Below are 22,894 nucleotides of genomic sequence, written 5' to 3'. Positions count from 1 at the left end.
TGGACTTTGTGTAAATGGAAGTTTATTCTGACAACCAGGAGTTAGATGGGACAGGAAGAACAAAAGAAATAGCATTGTTTGGAAGATTACTAACTTATAACTAATATATAAATGAAGATTTTATTGTGAATTTAGAATAAGGATCCTTTTGTGACTGCATTCTTTCCCTAACCTGTAAGCCATCCAATTTTACATCTCATTTGATGTTATTTATAGTAAATTTGTCCAGTAGTAAAGTTTTTTTGTTTGTTTTCTTTTTGCAGTACTGGGGATTGAACCCCAGGGTCTCACATGTAGTAGGCAAGTAATCTACCACTGAGCTAACACCCCCAGCCTTTTTAGATTTTGAGATAGGGTCTTGCAAAGTTGCCTGTGCTGGCTTCATATTTGGTGATCCTTCTGCCTCATCCTTCCAAGCAGCTATCATTCCTTATCGGTGTGTACCACTATGCCTGGCTAAGTTTTGAATATTAGTGATCCCTTATGTTTGCTAACTGTGATTGTCTACTAGGTATCACAGATTGAACATTTAAAACTGAATCTTAGTAGATGGTTCTGATATGAATCTAGTTCTTTCTGATACTGGAGCCAAAGTCTTGGTGTTATCCTTGATTCCTTATTACAGTCTTTGCCTTTCCTCCCCACATCTAGTCAGTCAGCAAATCTTGTTATTATTGTATCTTTCCTTCAAAATGCATCTTGATCTGCCTGCTTTGTGGTTCCTCTGATAACAACTAAAGTCCATCTCACAATTCCTGTAATTATTGTCCTTATCCTATCTTGGTCTCATTTTCAACTCTAAATATATAATCAAAGTGACTTCATATGCCAATCAGGTTGTGTCCTTTCCCTGTCCAAAAACCTTCAATGATTCCCTATTAACATTACCATAAACGTTTCCATAAACTTGGTAGCACATGCCTGTAATTACAGCTACTTAGGAGACTGAGGCAGAAGTATTGAAACTTGAAGGCCAGTCTGGGCAACTTAGCTAAACCCACTTCTCAAAAATAAAATGAAAAGGGCTGGAAATGTAGCTCAGGCTTGTCCAGCATGTGGGGGGCCCTGGGTTCAGTGCCCAGTACAAGAAAACCAAACCTAAGAAACTATTTACGAATACTGTTTATGAGACCCTATATGAATTAGTTCATGTTACCTCTCCAGCTTGTCACATTTTTCATTGCTTTTTTTCTGTTTTACAAATTATGTCTCATCTTTCCTCAGGTTCTTTTTACTTGTTTATCCTTTTCTGGAAATGTTATGTGGTTGGATATTTAAAGTCATTTAGATCTAAGCTCAGTATCTCCTTTTTATGTTTATTTTCTCCAATGTAGTGAAGACTTAAAATGATTTTTTTTTTTTCTCTTCACCCACAAGTGAAAAGCTGAAATAGCAGGGACCTTGTCTGTTTTGTAATCACTTATTTAAGGGCCTTCTACGTAATAGCTGTTGAATCTGAGGATTGAAAATTTGATGCTCTTAGAGTCATTTGTTATTATGAATTTGCCTTCCATTTACTAATACAAAATGTTTAATACAACTTCTAAACTTAGTTTAGAAGTCTCTCTGCTATTTACCTGTTGTATGACCTCAGGCAGGTTACTTACCTTTGGTTTTTTACTTCCTAGTTTGTGAAATGGGAATAATAATAACCTACCTCATAATTTTGGGGTACAAACAAGATATTACATGAAAATGCCTAGAATAGTGTTTGGCACATGGTAAACACTATCAGTTATTAATTAGAAATTGTATAGCTTTGACAAGCATGTCATCTTGGAAAAGGTACTTGAAGGAATTTATAAATTATTGGTAACATTGCATATTTTTCCAAGGCTGCTACTGTACTCCAGTTATTAAATTGTTTGAAATGCTGGTGAATTTGAGTTTTGCTGACTGATTGCTTTTGCTAATTAAGGGAATACCCTAACCTAGTTCTGTTTCTCAGAAAGTCTGGAAAATTTAAATAAAATGGCATTTTGCTGCTTTTATCTCCAGTATTACTGCTCTTAATTGCCTTATTACAAAGAAGTTGTATGCTCAGCTTTAGGAACATTAAAAATATATACCATAGGTTGTTTTAAAACCTGCCTGATTTATAGTTTTATAAGTGAAGATCAAGAGGGAGGTATTGGTCAGGTCACAGGCACAGGTAATAAAGGAATGAATCATGGAATAGGATTTTTATTCCACGCTAGTTTTATACAACTCTGTATTACCACCAAAGCTGTATGTGCTGGTGTTGGGCTTGTGTAGATTCTCTCATGCCTCACACCAAGTAATGAAATAAACTTTTATTCATCTCTGTTATACCAGCAGATGCATATTCAATTGTCTAATGAATAATTTTTCATTATAAAATAATGCATGCTATTATATAAAACCTTATGAAACATCCAGTATGTTTTATAGTTGAATAGTGGAGAAATGAAGCAGCAAATTAGAATCAATATGTTAAAAAAAAAAAACTTTAGTAATATGGCAAAGTTAAACAAGTTTTGATATTTTAGTCTTTAACCCAGATCTTCCCATTTTGTTTACTTTAAAGGAAGGGTTCTAGGTGTTCAACAACAGCTTTTATGAGGATTACGGTTCAAAGACATAACTGCTTTTCTGTGTATTTAAATTCGTATAAAAATCAGGACATACACACTTAGGGCCTTGAGGAGTGTACCATGTGAGAACCACACTTGTAGGATTTAGATTGTTTCAGAATTATTGTTCTACTCAATAAATGATTTGCTAATTTTTTAGTTTTTTTTTTTTTTAAATTAGCCTCAATTCTTACAAGTTTGACATTGGTATTTGAGGTTTTAATTCACATGTTGAGGGGTGTGGCATCAATATTTTATTAGGAAATGCTTCAAAGAGTATATTACAGTAAACAGTGGAAACTCTGAAACCTTTTTAATGATCACTGTACAGAGTTGAGACACTTGTGTTCAACAGCTAGGTGACCATGCCTGTGTAAGCCAGACTTCAATTTCCTAATCTTTGGAATAAGGATTTGGGGATACTTAAGTTTTCTTTTAGCTCTGAAATTTGCCGCTTGAATTAATGTGTATATTTTCTTTGCTAAAAATTTAAAAAGACCCTAAAAATTCTCTGTAATGGAATAAATAATTTTTATTCCTTTTTTTCCCCTTTTTCTTTCTCTCTCTCTCTTTTTTTTTTTTTTTTTTTGTGTGTGTATGGTATTGGATATTGAACCTAGGAGTACTCTACCAGGCTAAATCCCCAGCCCTTTTTATTTTTTATTTGATATGGGGTCTCACTAAGTTGTGGAGGCTGACCTCCAACTTGAGATCCTTCTGCCTCAGTCTCCCAAGTCACTAGGATTATAGGCATGTGCTTTTATTCCTGTTTTTAAGAAACATTTCCTAAAGCTATTAATGTTCTTATGATTTTTTCTTTGGGCTTGCTCTTAGTTTTGGACTTGCTCTTAGTTTTTCAATATTAGGTATTTTATGTAGTTACATCCTTTTATTTTGCTTATGTCATTTTTTTTTCAATGTCTTTTAAAATGAAATATGTTATAGAGTGAATTGGAGTTGACAGCCATGCGTGGTATATCCTTTGGAAACCAGTAGTGCTTTCTTTCTTTTTTTTTTTTTTTAAGAGAGAGAGAGAGAGAAGTTTTTATTTTTTAAAATTTTAATATTTATTTTTTAGTTCTCGGCGGACACAACATCTTTGTTTTGCATGTGGTGCTGAGGATCGAACCCGGGCTGCACGCATGCCAGGCAATCGCGCTACCGCTTGAGCCACATCCCCAGCCCGAGAGAGAAGTTTTTAATATTTATTTTTCAGTTATCGGCAGACACAACATCTTTGTTTGTATGTGGTGCTGGGGATCGAACCCCGGGCCAGGCGAGCGCGCTACCACTTGAGCCACATCCCCAACCCCAGTAGTGCTTTCTTAAAGCTAATTTAGGCCCTGTTCACCAATCCTGTGGGATTATATGCCCAGAAAGGATTCTCTTCTTCATCCACCTTGTTTTTGAGTCTTATTAGGTGGTCAGTCTTGAGAATATTCTTTGACCCAATTGTTCTTAGAATTGATTATGAAGATGTGTGCTAAGATTGATTAATATGTTTATTATAGCAGCATTATTCTATAATAAAAATTTTGACATAAAAAAATCATCCAACAATAGACCAATTCTGGATTAGCCATTCAGTGAAATAATGTTCATTGTTGATATGAAAAGATAATTCACTTTATCTAAAAGTATGTATCATTGAAATCACATATTTTATATTCAAATAAATGGACTGAAAACATTGGTTATATGTGATTGGTAAAATTGTGAATTGCTTGTTTCTTTTGATAAGATATGATGTTCTCTGGAAAAAAAAGATTTTTTTAAAAATCTATATTATTTAGTGGTACTAGGGGGTGAGCCCAAGGACACTTTACCAGTGAGTTTCATCTCCATCCCCTTTTTTTTTATTTTTTGAGACAGTCTCTTAAGTTGCAAACACTGGCTTTAACTTGTGGTCCTCCTGCTTCAGCCTCCCCAGTTGCTGGGATTACAGACACACCACTCTGCCTGGCCAAATTTATTTATTTATTTATTTATTTTTAATTTTTTAAAATATATTTTAATTTTTAAAATATATTTTAAAATATTTATTTTTTAGTTGTAGTTTGATACAATACCTTTATTGATTTATTTTTATTTTTTTTAAAATATTTATTTATTTAGTTATTGGCAGACACAACATCTTTGTTTGTATGTGGTGCTGAGGATCGAACCCAGGCCGCACGCATGACAGGCGAGCGCGCTACCACTTGAGCCACATCCCCAGCCCTATTGATTTATTTTTAAGTGATGCTGAGGATTGAACCCAGGGCCTCTTACGTGCTTGGTGAGTGCTCCACCGCTGAGCCATAACCCCAGCCCTGCTTGGCCAAATTAAAAAAAAAAAATTTTAAACAGGTAGAATTCATTGCCCATATAATTTGCCTATATAAAGTATATAATTCAGTAGATATTAGTATATCCAGAAAGTAGTGGCGGCATTAGCCTAGTCTAAAAGAAACTCATTAGCAGTTACTTAACCATTTCTTCCCATTCCTCCTTCTTGCCTTAGCCTATGCAATGACCAAATTACTTTGCTGTTTGAGGCAGTTCATATAAAGGAAACCATACAACATGTGGTTGTTAGAGATTACCTTTTTACACTTAACATAATGTTTCCATATTCATCCATGAAGTAGCATGTGGTAGTGCTTCTATATCTTTTTTTAAAAAATATTTTTATTGTAGATGTTCACAATGACTTCATTTTATCTATTTTTTAGGTGGTGGTGAAAGTCAAACCCCAGTGCCTCACATGTGCTGGGCAAGTGCTCTACCACTGAGCTACAACCCCAGCCCCCATTTCTTTTTATTGCTGAATAATACTGCCCGTTGTTATCGTACTTATTCATCATTTGACAGACTTTTGAGTTTTTCTACATTTGGCTATTATGAATAATGTTGCTGTGAACTTAGTATACAAGATTTCTTTTCCTTGTATACTAGTTTTTGTATGAACATATGTTTTTATTTCTTGAAGAGTAGAATTCCTGGGTCAAATGCTGACTTTAGAATTAGTCTTTTGAGAAATTGCCAGAATGTTTCCAAATCAGCTGTGTATGAGGATTCTAATTTCCCCTCATTGTCTTTATATTTATTTATTTATTTTTCATTTACCATTTATTGTGGTGTTTGGGATGTCTCCCAGGACTATGTCTTTGCTAGACAAGTGCTCTGTCACTGAGACATCCCCAGCCACATTTTCTTTTGTATTATATCCATTGTATTGGGTATGAGATGCTATCTCATTGTGGTTTTGATTTCTGTTTTCCTGATTACTAGAGATGTTAAGCATCAAAAACTTCTAAACTTGTACAGACTTTCTCCTTTGGACTATATTATTTAATTTTTGATGTATTAAAATATAAGAATTTAGCCAGATGTGGTGGTGCATGCTTGTCATTCCAGGTACTGCAGAGGCTGAGGCAAGGACTAATTTGAGACTGGCCTCAGTAAGTTGGTAAGACACTGTCTTAAAAGGGTTGGTGATATGTAACTCGTTAGGTTTTCCTAGGTTCAATCCCTAGTTTTTTATTTAAGTGAATTGATGGGGGCTAGAGTTGTGGCTCAGCCGTGCAGTGCTTGCCTCGCACGTGTAAGGCGCTGGGTTCATTCCTCAGCACCACATAAAAATAAATAAAATAAAGGTATAAAAAAAGTGAATTTATGTATGACTTATTTGAATATCATGAGTGGCAAAATAATGTAACAGTAATATCAGAATCTGGGAGGAGGAGCAAGTGAAGAATTTTTTTAGTTAGTAGACTTTCAAATTGCATTAATAAACAGCCTAGATAAGTCTGTTTTTTTTTTTTTTTTTTTTTTTTTTGTGGTGGTACTGGGAATTGAATCTAGGGGTGCTCTGTAATGAGCTGTTTCCCCTGCCCTTTTATTTAATTTAGAGATAAAAATAATAATATAATGCAGTCACAAAGCAGGAGTCAAAATATTGGTGTCTATAAAAGAGAACTTTAAAGGTAAATCATAAAGAGCGAAGAATATAAGTCATCTTTATTTAGCTTTGCATAGTTGTAGTACGTATGAATTTTATTTACTGTGGCTTAGTTAAGTAATACCTGTCCCTAAACACCATGGTATAAACTACAAAATTTGCTACTAGCTTTTCAACCCACAAATTAAGATGTAAATCACAGATGTGTACCGTGTCACTTTCCTAGTTTCTTGGTGATTGGTCCTTGTGTATTTGTTTCTCAAAACATATACAGACTGCAAGTATGTAGTTGGCCATTGTTTCCAACAATAGACCCAAGTGACTTTTACCAAAATAAAGAAACAAGAGAATTGGCCAGCAAAGATGAAGTACAGTAAAGAAACAATAATAATGCTGGAAGTTAATTTGAATTGAATAGGTAGAGTTATAGAATAAGTAGCTAACCTTATGAATGTTGATGTGCACATTTGGAGAGACATTAAATGTCCAATCCCAGGAACTTGAGAGAAGTAATGAAAACAAGTTTATCAACCTAAATGAGGAAAGTGGTTAGAAAGTATGAAGATGTCCTAGAGGATGTGGCACCAACAAAAACATTAAAGATAAGTCACAGTGTTGAAGAGTAAAATGTTGGAAGATGATCTAAACTTAACAAAGGAGTATGAGTATAGAAAATATGCTTATTCCATAGAAGTTATCAAAAGAAGCACTGTTCAAATTACTCTTGATTTTTTTTTAAACAACAACAAAAAATGGCACTCTTTAATCTCAGTGTTCCTAATATTTTCAGTTACAATGTACAAAATAATATTGGGCTTACTATTTCATTTCTTTACATGTTTCTAACTGTCAGTAATAGTATTTAGTGTCATGATAATTTTTAAAGATCATGGAACAATTATAATTTTTCCCATTGATTATCTAGAGTGCTTATTTTTTGACCTCTCACTGTCATATAAAGTAGATGGCCTGTTTTTAATTCTTGCCACTTGGGAGGCCAGAGGCTGACGCAGGATTGCATGTTCAAGGCCAGCCTGGGCAGCTTAGTGAGACCTGTCTTGAAATAAAATTAAAAAGGGCTGGGATGTAGCTGAGTGGTAGAACAATTACCTAGTATGTGCAAGGCCCTGGGTTTAATACCTAGTACCTGCTGCTTTTGAGATGAAGGTGGATAATGGCATGTAAAAAATATTTATTTTAAACCCTTATACACATGAATATCATTGTGGTAGATCAGTCTTCTTTTTTCAGTGGCTTTTAGATTTAGAGTCTTACCTAAAAACACTCATGTTTGAGAATTTTAAACTTTTTTTTTTTTTTTTTTTTTTGTGTGTGTGTGTGTGTGTGGCTGAGGATTGAGCCTAGGGCCTTGTGCATACGAGGGAAGCACTCTACCAACTGAGCTATATTCCCAGCCCTGTAATAAGTATTTTTCAAGATTCCCTTTACTTCTTGTAGTTCCTCATGCCAGCAGTTTTTATGTTGATGTGGAACTATAAATGAGGATATTGTTGGACCTTTTTATCTACATTGTTGGCTAAGATCCAGTTTTTCTCTTTCAGCTTCCAAAGTTTTTATCTCATATGATCTTATGAGTCTATACCTTTAAATTACTTCCTTTACCATTGTCTTTTGAAGTTTCAAGAGGGAAAATTTGTTGAACTAGCTTGTTTCAACTGGAAATAAATTTTTGTGGCAGTTCAACTAACTTACTTTGAATTTAAAATTGATTATGTAGCAGGTGTGTTGCACAGTAAAGCTTTTATGTGCCCTAATTATATTTAGAGTTCTAAGTTTCTTTATCTTTTTAAATTACCTTTATTTTGTTTATTTAGTTTGTTTCTATGTGGTGCAGAGGATTGAGCCCAGTGCCTCATGCATGCTAGGCAGGTGCTCTACACACTGAGCCACAGCCACAGCCCTCTAAGTCTCTTTTTAATGGAAATTTTAATTTAAAATCTTACAAAGTATTCCTGTAAGTATTCATTAGGTCTTTTATTCTTACAGGATTTCAGCAGATAGAAAATTTGTGATATATATATCTAATTACAATAATTTTAAGTTTTAGTACATTTTAGAGGAAATTAGAGTCAATTTCATTGTCCTGTTTTGGAAAGCACATATATAAAACTTGGTGCAGTGGGTGCATGCCTATAATTCCAGCAACTTGAAGGCTGAGGCAGGAGGATCACAGGTTAAAAAAAAGGACAGCTTGGTCAACTCAGCAATATCCTATTTCAAAATAAAAAGGGCTGTGGGTGTAGTTCAACAGTAGAGAGCTTGCCTAGCAATGCATGAAGCCCTGGATTCAATTCCTAGCATTGCAGAAAAAACAAAAAGCCCAAGTACAGGTATGTGTCCATTGTAGTGAAAATAACTCATACATAATGTCTACCTTCATAGAAGTGACAGGCTTTTTTTTTTTTTTTTTTGGTACTGGGATTTTAATCTGGGTACTAGTTCTCCTGGCTCAGCCCCCCAAGTAGTTGGATTATAGGCATGGATCACTGTGCCTGGCTTAGAATTGACACTTTCTAAAGAATTTATATAGGAAAGGGACACATAAGGGGTCTGTCTTGGAGAAGGTATCTGAATACACAAAACCAATTGGTGCTTGTTATCTATGGATTATGCATTTGTGAATTTGTCTACTCATTAGAATTTATTTGTAGTCCCAAATTATTTATTTTAATAAGTATTATTTTTACAGTCTACATAGCACCATAAGCTTTTGCATTTCTGTGCTGTGTGTGTGTGTGTGTGTGTGTGTGTGTGTGTGTGTTTTAACTAGTCCTGAAACATAGTGCTAAAATTCTTCTTAGTGTTCTTAAGTTCTTAAGGTTATGATTTACCTTATGGAGAAAACACATTTTCTATAAGTTGTTGGCTGTGAATTCAGTGTTAGTGAACCAGCAGTATATTTTGTAAAGTATTTTTAAACTGGTTATGTATGGACAGGATTATGAAAATGTTGTGACTGTAGGAGTCACACCTTGTATATCCTATAGGAGCATTATTAGTTCATTAGAATTCAGTGTTCACAAATTAGGTGCTGTACCAAATTTTGTTGAAATGAAATTATATTTGGAATGCAGTTAAAGGTTTGATGAATGGTGTTGTGTCTTTTTGTGTGTGTGCTTGTGTTTTTCTTTCATTTTTTTTGTACTGGAAATGAACCAAGAGGTCCTTAACCACTGAGCCACATCCTTAGCCCTGTTTGTTTATAATTTTGAGATGGTGTCTTGCTAAATTGCTTTAGGGCCTCACTGAATTTCTGAGATAGCCTTTGAACTTTTGATCCTCCTGCCTCAGCCTTCCAAGTTGCTGGGATTCCAGGCATGTGCCACAATGCCCAGCGTGGGTTTGTGTTTTTCTCTTATAAAAAATAACAGAATTTACTGTTTTAACCATTTTTCTATTAACACAATTGTACATGTTTATGGGATAAAGTGTGAAAGTTGGAGTTATAAATATTTGAGATATATGTGAATATCTCAATGTCTGTATATACATGTGTGAATATATGCATATATATGTAGTGAGTTAAATTGGTACATAGCATATTCATCACCTATCTCCTCAGATGTTCAGTATTTCTTTGATGAGACAGTTTGAAATCTCTTCTAGTTATTTTGAAATATCAATTAGTGTTATGTTCTAACCATTTTTAAGTGTATAGTTCAGTGGTGGTAAGTGCATTTGCATTTTTGCACAACTTCTGTGGTCTCTCTTTTTTTTCCTCTTGGGATTATGGATCTAGGAGGTTTTTATTGAATTTAAGTACTTGGGGGCTGGGAGTATAGCCCAGTGGTAGAGCATTTACCTAGAATCAGTGTGGCCCCTGGGTTCATTCCTCTACATTACAAAAAAATAAAAAAGCCTTTATAATTATATCAGGGACCATTTAATTGTTCTGTAAGCAAAAAGAACCTAAAGAACTTTAAATTGTAATAACACTTCATCAGAGCCTTCTCATACCTTGGTGATATTGTCCTAAATTAATAAAATGAAATCATTAAGATTTAAAATGATCATTGTTTGTTTTAATTAACACATTTAAAGTACATCATAGGATAGTGCTATTTAATAATATTTAATTGAGATTGCTATGCATTCATATTCTCCCCTTTTGTTTCAGTGCTTTTTTAGGACCAAAGGATATATTTCCCTACTCAGAAAATAAGGAGAAATATGGCAAACCAAATAAACGAAAAGGTTTTAATGAAGGTTTATGGGAAATAGATAACAATCCAAAAGTGAAATTTTCAAGTCAACAGGTGAGTCATATTACATAAAATTTAGTATTTATTCAATCTTGGGAAATAACCACAGTCTTGCCTGTGGGAAAATAAATACTAATTTATTTTTTTTTTTTTTTTTTTTTTTTTTTTTTTTTTAAATATTTATTTATTTTTTTAGTTATCGGCAGACACAACATCTTTGTTGGTATGTGGTGCTGAGGATCGAACCCCGGGCCGCACGCATGCCAGACGAGCGCGCTACCACTTGAGCCACATCCCCAGCCCCATAAATACTAATTTAAAAGCCTTGTGGATTTTAGGTTAAATTGTTCTTATTTATGAGGCTGAATCTTGATTTTTAATGTGTAATGAATTTTTGAAATTTTTAGTTGCATGGCTAAAGAGATCTCAGAAACTGAGAAATCATCAGTTAACTCCTGATTGAGAGTTTATTTAATACGTTGTTGAAATTAATGCCATTTGTGCCTTTTTTTTTTGCCTATTTCATCAATTGCTAAAGAATGAGTGTTCTTATCTCCGTACCATGATTGATTTGTTCATTTTTCATTTTAATTCTGTCAGGTTTTCTTGTGTATATTTTGAGGTTATTTAACTAGGTGCACACTAACTACACCATTTGTACTCTTAAATTTGGGTTTTAAATTTAGTGTGTGCTTGAATTTTCTTATTTTCTTTAATTTTTAAATCCACAGAATTATATCAGAATATTAACCTCCGTGGGTTAAATGTGTGACTTAGAGCAAAATGCAAATTATTGATGTCTAGAAGAGCAGCCTTATGCCTCCTTTTCTATATTATTGTCCAGAGCTAATTTATCTATGACATAAATTTTTATTTATTTATTCATTTGTTTATTTTTTTGAGAGAGAGAGAGAATTTTTTTTTTTAATTTTTTATTGTTGGCTGTTCAAAACATTACATAGTTCTTTTTTTTAATTTTTTATTGTTGGTTGTTCAAAACATTACAAATTTCTTGACATATCATATTCCACACTTTGATTCAAGTGGGTTATGAACTCCCACCTTCACCCCATACACAGATTGCAGAATCACATCAGTTACACATCCATTGATTTACATATTGCCATACTAGTGTCTGTTGTGCTCCGCTGCCTTTCCCATCCTCCACCCTCCCCCCTCCCTACCTCTCCCCTCCCCTCCCCTCCTCTCTCTCTACCCCCTCCACTGTATAACCCTGAGGGTCTCCTTCCATCACCATGCAATTTCCCTTCTCTCTCCCTTTCCCTCCCACCTCTCATCCCTGTTAAATGTTAATCTTCTTCTCATGCTCTTCGACCCTACTCTGTTCTTAGTTACTCTCCTCATATCAAAGAAGACATTTGGCATTTGTTTTTTAGGGATTGGCTAGCTTCACTTAGCATAATCTGCTCTAATGCCATCCATTTCCCTGCAAATTCTATGATTTTGTCATTTTTTAATGTAGAGTAATACTCCATTGTGTATAAATGCCACATTTTTTTAATCCATTCGTCTATTGAAGGGCATCTAGGTTGGTTCCACAGTCTTGCTATTGTGAATTGTGCTGCTATGAACATCGATGTAGCAGTGTCCCTGTAGCATGCTCTTTTTAGGTCTTTAGGGAATAGACCGAGAAGGGGAATAGCTGGGTCAAATGGTGGCTCCATTCCCAGCTTTCCAAGAAATCTCCATACTGCTTTCCAAATTGGCTGCACCAATTTGCAGTCCCACCAGGAATGTACAAGTGTACCCTTTTCCCCACATCCTCGCCAGCACTTGTTGTTGTTTGACTTCATAATGGCTGCCAATCTTACTGGAGTGAGATGGTATCTTAGGGTGGTTTTGATTTGCATTTCTCTGACTGCTAGAGATGGTAAGCATTTTTTCATGTACTTGTTGATTGATTGTATGTCCTCCTCTGAAAAGTGTCTGTTCAGGTCTTTGGCCCATTTGTTGATTGGGTTATTTGTTATCTTATTGTCTAATTTTTTGAGTTCTTTGTATACTCTGGATATTAGGGCTCTATCTGAAGTGTGAGGAGTAAAGATTTGTTCCCAGGATGTAGGCTCCCTATTTACCTCTCTTGTTTCTTTTGCTGAGAAAAAACTTTTTAGTTTGAGTAAGTCCCATTTATTGATGGTGAGCATTTTTTCATGTACTTGTTGATTGATTGTATGTCCTCCGAGAGAGAGAATTTTTAATATTTATTTATTTTTAGTTTTCGGCAGACACAACATCTTTGTTTGTATGTGGTGCTGAAGATTGAACCCAAGCCGCACGCATGCCAGGCGAACGCACTACTGCTTGAGCCACATCCCCAGCCCCATAAATTTTCATTTTTTATTTTAAGCCCTTTTCATTTTTTATTTTAAGACAGGTCTAGCTAAATTGCTTAGTACCTCATTAAGTTGCTGAGGGTAACCTTGAACTTGCAATTCTCCTGCCTTAACCTCCCAAATTGCTGGGATTACAGGTGTGCACCCCTGTGCTCAGCACAAACCAGGACTAGAGAGCTGTCAGGAGATCTTGTGAAAACATTGAGGGTGATTCTTTATTCTAGTTCCTTTTTATTAAGGCCTAAAGTACCAAAAAGTGGGAGGAACATGAATAAACTTTTTTTTTTTTTTTTAACTTTGAGAACTTGCCATGTGTTCTGTTTGGGGTATCTAAATCATTGATGTTCCAAGGCTGCATTAGATGTTCTTTTGTGCCTTCATTACCACCTAGTACTTATTTGTCATGGTACTCATCATAGCATATCATAATTGCTTCTATAGTTGTTTGTAACTGCCACAGATTATTTTACTAGGTCTATGAATAAAGGAATCGTGTCATATGCATCAGCACTGTTATTGTGTGGGAAGAATAGATAATTCACTAAATGTTTGTTGAATGGTTATATAATCATCCATCCCATCATAATTACATTGACTGTGTAATGGGAGTACACTTGTCCAAACAGACAAAATTGATTGTCTTGTGGAAATTTTTTATATCTTATTTGATTTATTTGTTTTTATGTGGTGCTGAGGATCGAACCCAGTTCCTCACACATGCAAGGCAAGTGCTCTACCACTGAGCCACAACCCAGCCCTTTATGAAATGTTTTGTAATTTCTCTTAGATAATCTCTCTTGTGATTGCACCTTTCTCGTCTTTTTTATCCTCCATGTGTCCACCTAGTTTATTCTATCCTTTGTTTCTATCTACTCAGTCTGTAGGTAATTTTCATCAGATAGATTTGTAATTTTCTATTTTGCATTGAGACTTTTGGGAAGGTTATATGAATGAAATCAAATAACATTTTGTCTACTGAAAGGATTGCTGCTGATTTGATGCATTCTGATTCCTAGGCCTAGACACATCCCTCGTGGCACAGGGCTTATGGAAAACTGATGTCCAGATATATAAAATTGACCATTTTGAATTTTAAAATTTTCTATAATGTTATGAATAGTTTTCAGAAAAATTTTACATCATTTTGTTAATAACTATGCTGGGGTTAGAGGTGCATACCCCACAAATCCTATTGATTTGGGAAGCTGAGACAGGAGGATTGCAAGTTCAAGGCCAGCTTTAGCAACGTAATAAGACTCAACAACTTTGTGACACTCTGTTTAAAAATAAAAAAATAAAAAGGACTGGGGATGTGGCTCAGTGGTTAAGTATCCCTGGATTCAGTCCTCAGTACCTAAAACAACATCAACAACAAGTAATTTTGTATGTTATCAGAAAGTTTTTAATTTTTAAATATTTATTTTTGTTACTAGGGATTGAATTCAGAGCCACTTAACCACTGAGCACATCCCTAACCCTTTTTTTATATTTTAGTTTGAGATAGGGTCTCGCCAAGTTGCTGAGGCTGGTTTTGAACTCGTGATCCTCCTGCCTCAGCCTCCCAAGAAGCTGAGATTACATGCGTGCACCACCATGCCTGGCATGCCCCCCGCCCCCCCCCCCCTTTTTTTAAAACAAAAAGAACTATCATTCAAAAAGTTGTAGATTTGGGGTTTTCTTTAGGAATGATTTTAAAATTAAGTATCCTATGAAACACAAATCAGTAACTTTTCCTTATTGCAAACAGTCTTGATTTTTTTTTGTGAACAGAAAAAATTTTTAGGTTAAAATTTGTTTTGTGAAGTTAATAGTGTTATTTTGCATAGGCATCAACTAAACAATCAAATACATCATCTGATGTTGAAATTGAAGAAAAAGAAACTAGTGTTTCAAAGGAAGATACTGATCATGAAGAAAAAGCCAGCAATGAGGTATGTTTTCATTTTTCTTACACTCTTAAACCCCATTTTTTTATACCTTTATTTTTATTTATTTATTTTTATGTGGTACTAAGGATCAAACCCAGTGCCTCCCACATGCTAGGCAAGCACTCTACTGCTGAGCCACAACCCCAGCCCCTCTTAAACCCCATTTTTGTAGCAAGAAAGAAATTGTAAAACAAGTTGACCTGGCAAAGTAGGAAGCAATCTTTAAAGTAATGAATGAGAACATTTTAAGGCTTATTTCCTATAGTAAGTATTTTTTTAAGAGTGTTTGTTGTCTTTAAGATGCACGGATGTTTTTATTTGAAGCTATTTTCATGTACAAAACACAAGTGCAAAACTATAAAGTAGATTAGTGTTTGTTAGGAAAATTTTTATTTTTTCTTTTTTTACTTATTTTTTTAGTTGTTGATAGGACTTTATTTTTGTTTATTTCTATGTGGTACTGAGAATAGAATCCAGTGCCTCACACATGCTAGGCAAATACTCCACCACTGAGCTACAGCCCCAACCCCCAGGAATATTTTTCTAAAGCAGAGGATTGTGGGATGGAGGGGTGTACGGAAAAAACATTAAGCTGAATTCTTTAAAACTTACGTTGATTTACACTTCTGTGATTGGGAATACTCATTTAGCCCTTCTAGACTTCATGAAATGATTGTTAGATGACCTCCAAAGTTTAAGCCACTTTAAAATTCATAGCCCTAATATCCAGAATTCTATAGAAAAAGTGGCTTTATAATTTAAATAGACAAACTTCTGGTGTACCAGCAGGACTTTTAATGTTTATAATATCAAAGGTCAGAAAAGTAAAACAAACTTCTTTAGTTCTTTTGCTGAAACGTGTTTGGGGCTTAAGTTTAAGAAAGTTTCTTTTAGCCTTGTCCTGATTTATTCAGTTTTATTTGCTTTTGTGTTTTTAAGGATGTGACTAAAGCAATTGATATAACCACTCCAAAAGCTGCCAGAAGGGGGAGAAAGAGAAAGGTAATTTCACTGACTAATCATAAGTATCTTTAAAATTTTTTATTTTAGTTGGATTGAGAAAGAGTAGAAATAATGAAACTGCCTTTAAAACTTGACCTTTTACTCTGAACCTTTAATTTTTTAAAGGGTAGGTTATGTTAGCAAAACTGATTTTTTTTTCTTGGTGATATAACTATGGTATCCTTAAGGTGTATTGAAAAAGAAAAAAATGCAACAGTTTTTATGACTCTACTTTTGTTTTCTCTGTAAAATGAATATTTTCTTGTAGTATTGTTGGTAAAAGGATTAAATGATTTAATGCATGAAAAATGTTTATGATAAATCTTGGTCCCTAAATACTTGTATGTGCTGTGTAAGTGTTACACATCATTATGTTGTTACTGTGTCACAATGTTGTGTGAAATGAGAGTTTGAGTGACTATGTAGGGATAGGTATCTGGGTAGGCTTTTAATTTGTTATGAATTTCTTTCTTATGAAGTTTTGGTCACACCTATTTCTCTCCTATTTATGTTTCTGACATATATACCAAAGATAGAAAATCAAGAGTTTAGTATTTTATGAGGAAGTAAAATATGAAAACAAATAATTATAATGGCTTTTTAGCCTTTGATATATGCATGGGAGAGGGGATGTGATAACTAACGAGATTTTAAAAGTTAGGCAGAATTTTGTCAGGCAGGTGAAAGATGGAGAGAAAGGATATTGCGACATTTTGTCAAATAGTATAAGCACATAGAGAAAATGTTCATTTTAAGCATGTTTGAATACAGTGTTGCATTTCAGCATTACCATACTTTAAAGATGGATGGAAGCAGATACATAATCCCCAGTGTTATCCTATAGAACTGGAACTTAAGTGGGGGGAAGCCATTGAATTGTGTATATTTTAGATGCCTCCTTTTTATTAATGCAGTGTGATGATGGGAGTTCAATTGGGTCAGCAAGCCCAGTTCACTGAAAAATTCATTCAGAGTTTTAGTACAGCTTTCCTGATCCAAGCACAGAATTGAGCGTGAGTAAGGAAACAGGTCTCTGTTCTTGTTGAATTCACATTTTTATCAAGATAGAAAACAGGCATACACCAGGTGTGGTGGTGCATGCCTGTAATCCCAGCGGCTCAGGAGGCTCAGGCAGGAGCATCACAAGTTCAGAGCCAGCCTCAGCAACAGTGAGGGGCTGAGCAACTCAGTGAGACAGACCCTGTCTCTAAATAAAGTACAAAATAGGGCTGAGGATGTGGCTCAGTGGTTGAGTCCCCTGAAGTCAGTCCCTGGTACCCAAAAAAAGAAAAAGACAGAAACAGGCATACTTTGTTTTACTGTACTTTGTTTCATTGCACTTTGCAATGCAAACTATTTTTAATAAATTAAAGGTTTGTAGCCACTCTGTGTTGTACAAGTCTTTGCCATTTTCCCAGGAACATGTGCTCTGTGTGTGTCTCGTCACATTTTCAAAATTTCTCACTGTATTTCAGACTTTAATATGGTATCTGTTATGGTGATCTGTGATTAATGATCTTTGATTTACTGTTCTAATTGTTTTGGTGCATATGAGATAGGACATACCTAACATTTATATTTATGTATATATATATATATATATATATATATATATATATATAAAGTTCTCTGACTATTCTGTTCTTTCTATGGACCTCCCTATTCCTTGTGACAAAATATCAAAAGTAGACCAGTTAATAACCCTATGATGACCTCTTTATGTTCAAGTGAGAGCAAGAGTCACACTCCTCTCACTTTAAATCAGAAGCTAAAAAAGGATTAAGCTTAGTGAAGAAGATCTGTTGAAAGCTGAATGAGATGAGTTAAAGCTTGGCCTTTTAGACTAGTAGATCAAGTTGTAAACTGAAAAGTTCTCAGAGGAAATAAAAAATGTTACTCAAGTAAATGTAAGAATAAGAAAGTGAAACAGACTTATTCCTGATATGGAGAAATTTTTAGTGGTCTGAAAAGATCAAAGCCAGCTGCAACACTGCTGTAAACCAAAGCCTAATCTAGAGCAAGGTCCTATATATCTTCAATTCAAGGCTGAGAGAGGTGCAGAAGCTACAGAAGAGAAGATTGAAGCTAGCAGAGATTTGTTCATGAAGTTAAAGAAGCCATCTCTGTAACGTGAAAGTACAAGTTGAAACAGCAGGTGCTGATGTAGAAACTGCAGAAGATAACTAAGATAATTATATGAAGGTGGCTAAAATGAACAACAGATTTTTTTTCAATGTAGAGGCTACAGCATTACATTGGAAGAAGATGCCGTCTAGAACTTAAAGCTAGAGAAAAGCTAATGCCTGGCTTCAAAGCCACAAAGGAAAGTCTGCTTCTTATTAGGGTTCAGTGCAGCTGGTGACTTGAAGTTGAAGCCAGTGCTCATTCACCATTCTGAAAATCCTAGAGTACTTAAAAATTATACTAAATCTACTCTGCTTATGCTCTAGAAATGTAACAAAAAGGCCTGGGTGATGATACAGTTGGTATACTGAGTATTTTAAGCCCACTGTTGAGACCTACTCCTCACAAAAAAAGATTTCTTTCAAAATATACTGCTTATTGGTAATGCACCTGGTCTCTGAAGAGCTCTGATGGAGATGTCTGGTGAGAAAAATGTTGTGTTTAGTGTTTTAACACAACATCTGCTCTATAGCCCTTATAGATAAGCAAAGAAAGGGTTTCTTCGGGCGGAATCTACTCTAGGTGAAGGTGCTATAAAACATTGTTGATATGACAACGAAGAATTTATATAAATGTAAGTTGATACAGCAGCAGAATTTGAGGACTGACTCCAGTTTTTAAAGACGTTCTGTTGGTAAAATGCTGTCAAACATTATCACATGCTACAAAGAAGTCTTTTGTGAAAGGAAGAGTCAGTCAATGGGGCAAAACTTTATTGTTCTCTTATTTTAAGAAACTGCCAGAGTCACCCTATCCTTCAGCAAACACCACGCTGGTTAGTCAGTAGTCATCTACATTCAAGGTAAGGTGAGGTCCTCCCCCCACAAAAAGAGTATAACTCACTAAAGACTGAGATGGTGGTTAGCATTTTTAAGCAATAATTTGTCTTCCCCCGTGATGCTTGCCATCAGACCTAGGACCTCATGAATTCTGTGCAAGTGCTCTCCAACTGAGCTATGTCTCCTCTCCAGTCCTGTAAAATATTTTTTTTTTAATATTTTTTTAGTTGTAGGTGAACACAATACATTTTATTTTATTTTACTTTATATCACACGTGTTAGGCAAACACTGTACTGCTGAGCCACAACCCCAGCCCCAGTAAAGTATTTTTAAATAAAGATATATGCATACTTTTTTAGACATAATGTTATTACATATTTAATAGACTATAGTATAGTGTAATCATAACTTTTATATATGCTGGGAAAAGGTAAACTTTGTGACTCACTTCATTGTGGTGATTTGGAATGGAACCTGTGATATCTACAGTGCATGCTTATAAACATGTAGAGCAAGAATGGTAACGTGGGGAGTTAGAACAGTGACTTGATAACTGACTAGGTTATGGAAGGAGTTTCTAAAGAGTTGGCATGAGATTGGAATGATCAAGAACCTTATAGGTTCTTTTTAGTAGTGGAGGTGAGAGGTGCAATTTAAAAGCACTTTAGGTAGGTAAATTGATGATTGAAAGTGGATGGTAAAGAGTCGGCAGAATTTAGAATGACTTCCAGGTGTTCGAGTGGGTGACTAGATACTAAGAAGACAGAGAATGCTGGTTTGGCATCAGGTGTGTGGGGAGAAGAAATTGAAGCACCTATGGAAATCATGATGAAGATACATTTTGTTCTGGCACCAGAGTGGGAAAAGAAAAGATGCAGTTGCTGATACGAAGATATGAGATATGTGAGGTCAAGGGAAAATGTTTATTGGGACATATTGCAGAAATTGGAATTCCAGGGAAATATAATGGAAGAGAGGGAAGGTAGCTCTACAAAACTCTTTTGAGAATGAATTGTCAGGAGAAATGTAAGAGAGGATATGAAGCTAAACAAGGGAGAGGAGGATTTCAAGAATGACAAGAGTGATAGAGGATCCAGTAAGGTCTAGTTAGGTTCCCTCAAGGTACTTTAGTTCCATGAGGATGAATGAAAAGGACAGGAATCAGATAGTGAATTATAGAAAAAAATGTTTTTGTTTATTTTTGCGGTACTGGGAGTAGAACCCAAGACCCCGAGCACTAGGCAAGTACTTGACCACACCCCCAGACTGAGAAAATGTTTAGTGGTAAAGTTACAAAGTAGTTTTGAAATCTGTGAAGCAAAGGAAGAAGTATTACAGCAACTCAGCAAGGATTTGCATAGATAAGGTAAAGTATTGAAAATGAAAAAGTACTTGCTGTAGATGCCTTAACATTTTTTCTTTGCACAACTAGAAAAGATTGAAGATATGGAATGTAAGTATATACTGATATGAGAGAGGGAGGGCACATTTGAAGGAACTGACCAAAGAAGGAAGAGGTAGGCCTCTTCAATACAGGGAAGGATGGAGGAGGAGGCTATAAAAATTCTAGGGAGATGTGGAAATCAAGGGAATTACTTCTTAATGGCTCAATCAACCAGACCCAATTCTCAAAGCAAGACATTTAGGTATAGTAAAAGGAAGAATGGATGACAAATTTATGCTAGCTATTCTGAGAGAAAAGGTGGGGTTAAAGGATTGATGAATGGCTTTGAGATCCCAACTGAGATTGCTTAAAGTGAATGCATGTTTGTATTGTTCCCCCTCTTGCCCCCAGCAGGCTCAGTATGAGCTTGGGAATTCTAACGTAGAATATAGAATTGTATTATATATATTATACAATAATATAATAGAATTGGATTATATGGGATTTTGTGGGACAGGTGCTACAAATCAAGGATGCAGAGAGACTGAGGAAACTCATGAATAGTACTCCCTTGAGGATTTTGTGTGTGGGATGGCTCAAGGGAAGGTAGTATAGCTAGAAAGTAGGGTAATTTATGCAGAGAAAATGAGTGAAAGGGTTAGAGGTCTCAGTGAGATCAAGTACCATATGTGGACATGAATCTAGTCAAAATATTTGCATTTAAAAATTTAAACATGTGTATTTAATAATTAGTCATTTTTCTAGATCAAATATTTTTTGTTTTCATGAGGAATGATTTTGACTTATGAGTTTTCTCTAATAGTCATAAATCCATGTCTGCAATAGAATTGGTCTTTAGTATAAGTGTTAAAATATTTTTATTAATTATTGATGAACTCATTGTTTTTGCTGCAAATAATCCATTACACCTATAATTCTTACTTGCTGTCTTAATTTATTTCCAAGTGGGGTTTTTTGTTTGTTTGTTTGTTTTTTGGGATTTTTTTTTTTTTTTTGCTCTGAATAGCTGATGGATTTGAACTGAATTTTAACTGCGCTCTCTCAGTTAATCTGGGAAAGAGCTCTCATGTAGTCTTGGGTTCAACTTTTACCTTGATTATGCACTATTATGCTTCAATTGTAAAAGCAATAATAATGTTTTTAAAACCAGCAAAGAAGAAATGAATACACTCTCAGAAATGGATTTGCTAAAATATACATTATTCATTTCCAGTATTCATTCATACTAATACTTTCAGAAAGGAAAGGTGGTACCCATCTATTGATTATTATTGATTATCAGTAACTAATATACAAATTTTCTACATGCTTATCACACTGAGCATCATGTTTGCAAATCATATAGCCTATTGATTAAAAGGGTAAACTGCCTTTTTATTAAAGAGATAAGATTATACATATTTTGAATGCTTTTATTTTTATTAATGTAGTTAATGCTGAATTCTAAACCATGGGAAAGCAGCTCTTAAATGGTTCTTTCATTCTTCTCTTTGATCTCTCCTTCAGTTTCTTTCCTTCCTTTGCTATTATTATCAGTACCAACTGCTACATGTTTTCATTTCCTTTCTGATTTGTCATTTTTTAAAAATATATTTTTGGGCTGGGGCTGAAGCTCAGTGGTAGCTGGCCTCATCATACATGTGAGGCACGGGGTTGGATCCTCAGCACCACATACAAATAGATAGATAGATAGATAAAAAGGTATGTGTCCATCTACAACTAAGAATATTTAAAAAAATTTTTTTTAGTTGTAGGTGGACACAGTACATATATTTATTTATTTTTATGTGGTGCTGAGGATTGACCCCAGTGCCTCACATGTGAAGTAGACAAGTGCTCTACCACTAAGCTACAACCCAGCCCTGATGTGTTTTTATTTTTTTTCTTTTGTGGCACTAGGGATTTGAACCCAGGGCCTTGTGCATCTGATCTGTCATTTTTAACCTTTATTCTACTATAATGTTTACTCAGTAATTACTGATTCTTATTTGGAACCATTCTCAGGAGAGTTAATGCCAAAATTTATCAGAGTGAATTATAATTTGCTAAGATTCCTGTTTGTAGAAAATAGGAATAACCCTAAGGGGAAAACATCAGATATCAGTCTTGGTTCAAAAATATATTATGTGCCCACTATTATGTATAATTATAATGTACCAATAAAATTTTTTTTGAGTATTAACAAAAGTTAGAGAGTTAGAGACTTTGAGAAAGAAGTACGTTAGTTATAGCATCATTGCATTGTTCTTTGGTTCCCATTGTATCAAAAGTATTAGCTTTATTTTTACAAATGATTTTTTTAGTCAGCATTTTCAAAAGCTGAGCTTTTTATATTTTTAAATGAAGAATTGTTCCCTAAAATCATAAGCAAAGTTTGAGGATTTTATTCTAATGAGTTGATTGTTCAGAAAAGATCATCTAGAAATTTTGCTTATATTTGTTGACTCATATTGACTAGCATATTTTTACCATTAAATTAAA

The 22,894-nt window shown here is 34.7% G+C and overlaps 1 protein-coding gene across 7 annotated transcripts in view; it reads left to right on the top strand.

Moving 5' to 3' along the window:
* The window catches only part of Psip1 (PC4 and SRSF1 interacting protein 1), a 51,757-nt gene that overhangs the window by 8,170 nt on the left and 20,693 nt on the right, over positions 1-22,894 (top strand). For all 7 annotated transcript variants that reach the window (XR_006856770.2, XR_006856769.2, XM_058586351.1 and 4 more), the window contains exons 4-6: positions 10,676-10,814; positions 14,941-15,045; positions 15,982-16,044. Coding sequence is in view for 5 of the 7 variants with exons in the window: in XM_058586351.1 (XP_058442334.1) it covers positions 10,676-10,814; positions 14,941-15,045; positions 15,982-16,044 (307 nt within the window). In the remaining 2 variants the exon portion in view is untranslated. The remainder of the gene's footprint in view (positions 1-10,675; positions 10,815-14,940; positions 15,046-15,981; positions 16,045-22,894) is intronic.

The sequence above is a fragment of the Marmota monax genome, unplaced genomic scaffold (genome assembly GCF_021218885.2).
Source record: "Marmota monax isolate L192 unplaced genomic scaffold, Marmota_monax_Labrador192_F-V1.1 WCK01_AAM20220418_F8-fsc00033, whole genome shotgun sequence".
NCBI lineage: Eukaryota > Metazoa > Chordata > Mammalia > Rodentia > Sciuridae > Marmota > Marmota monax.
The sequence above is the reverse complement of the archived record's forward strand: the minus strand, read 5'-3'. Positions and strand labels throughout refer to the sequence as shown.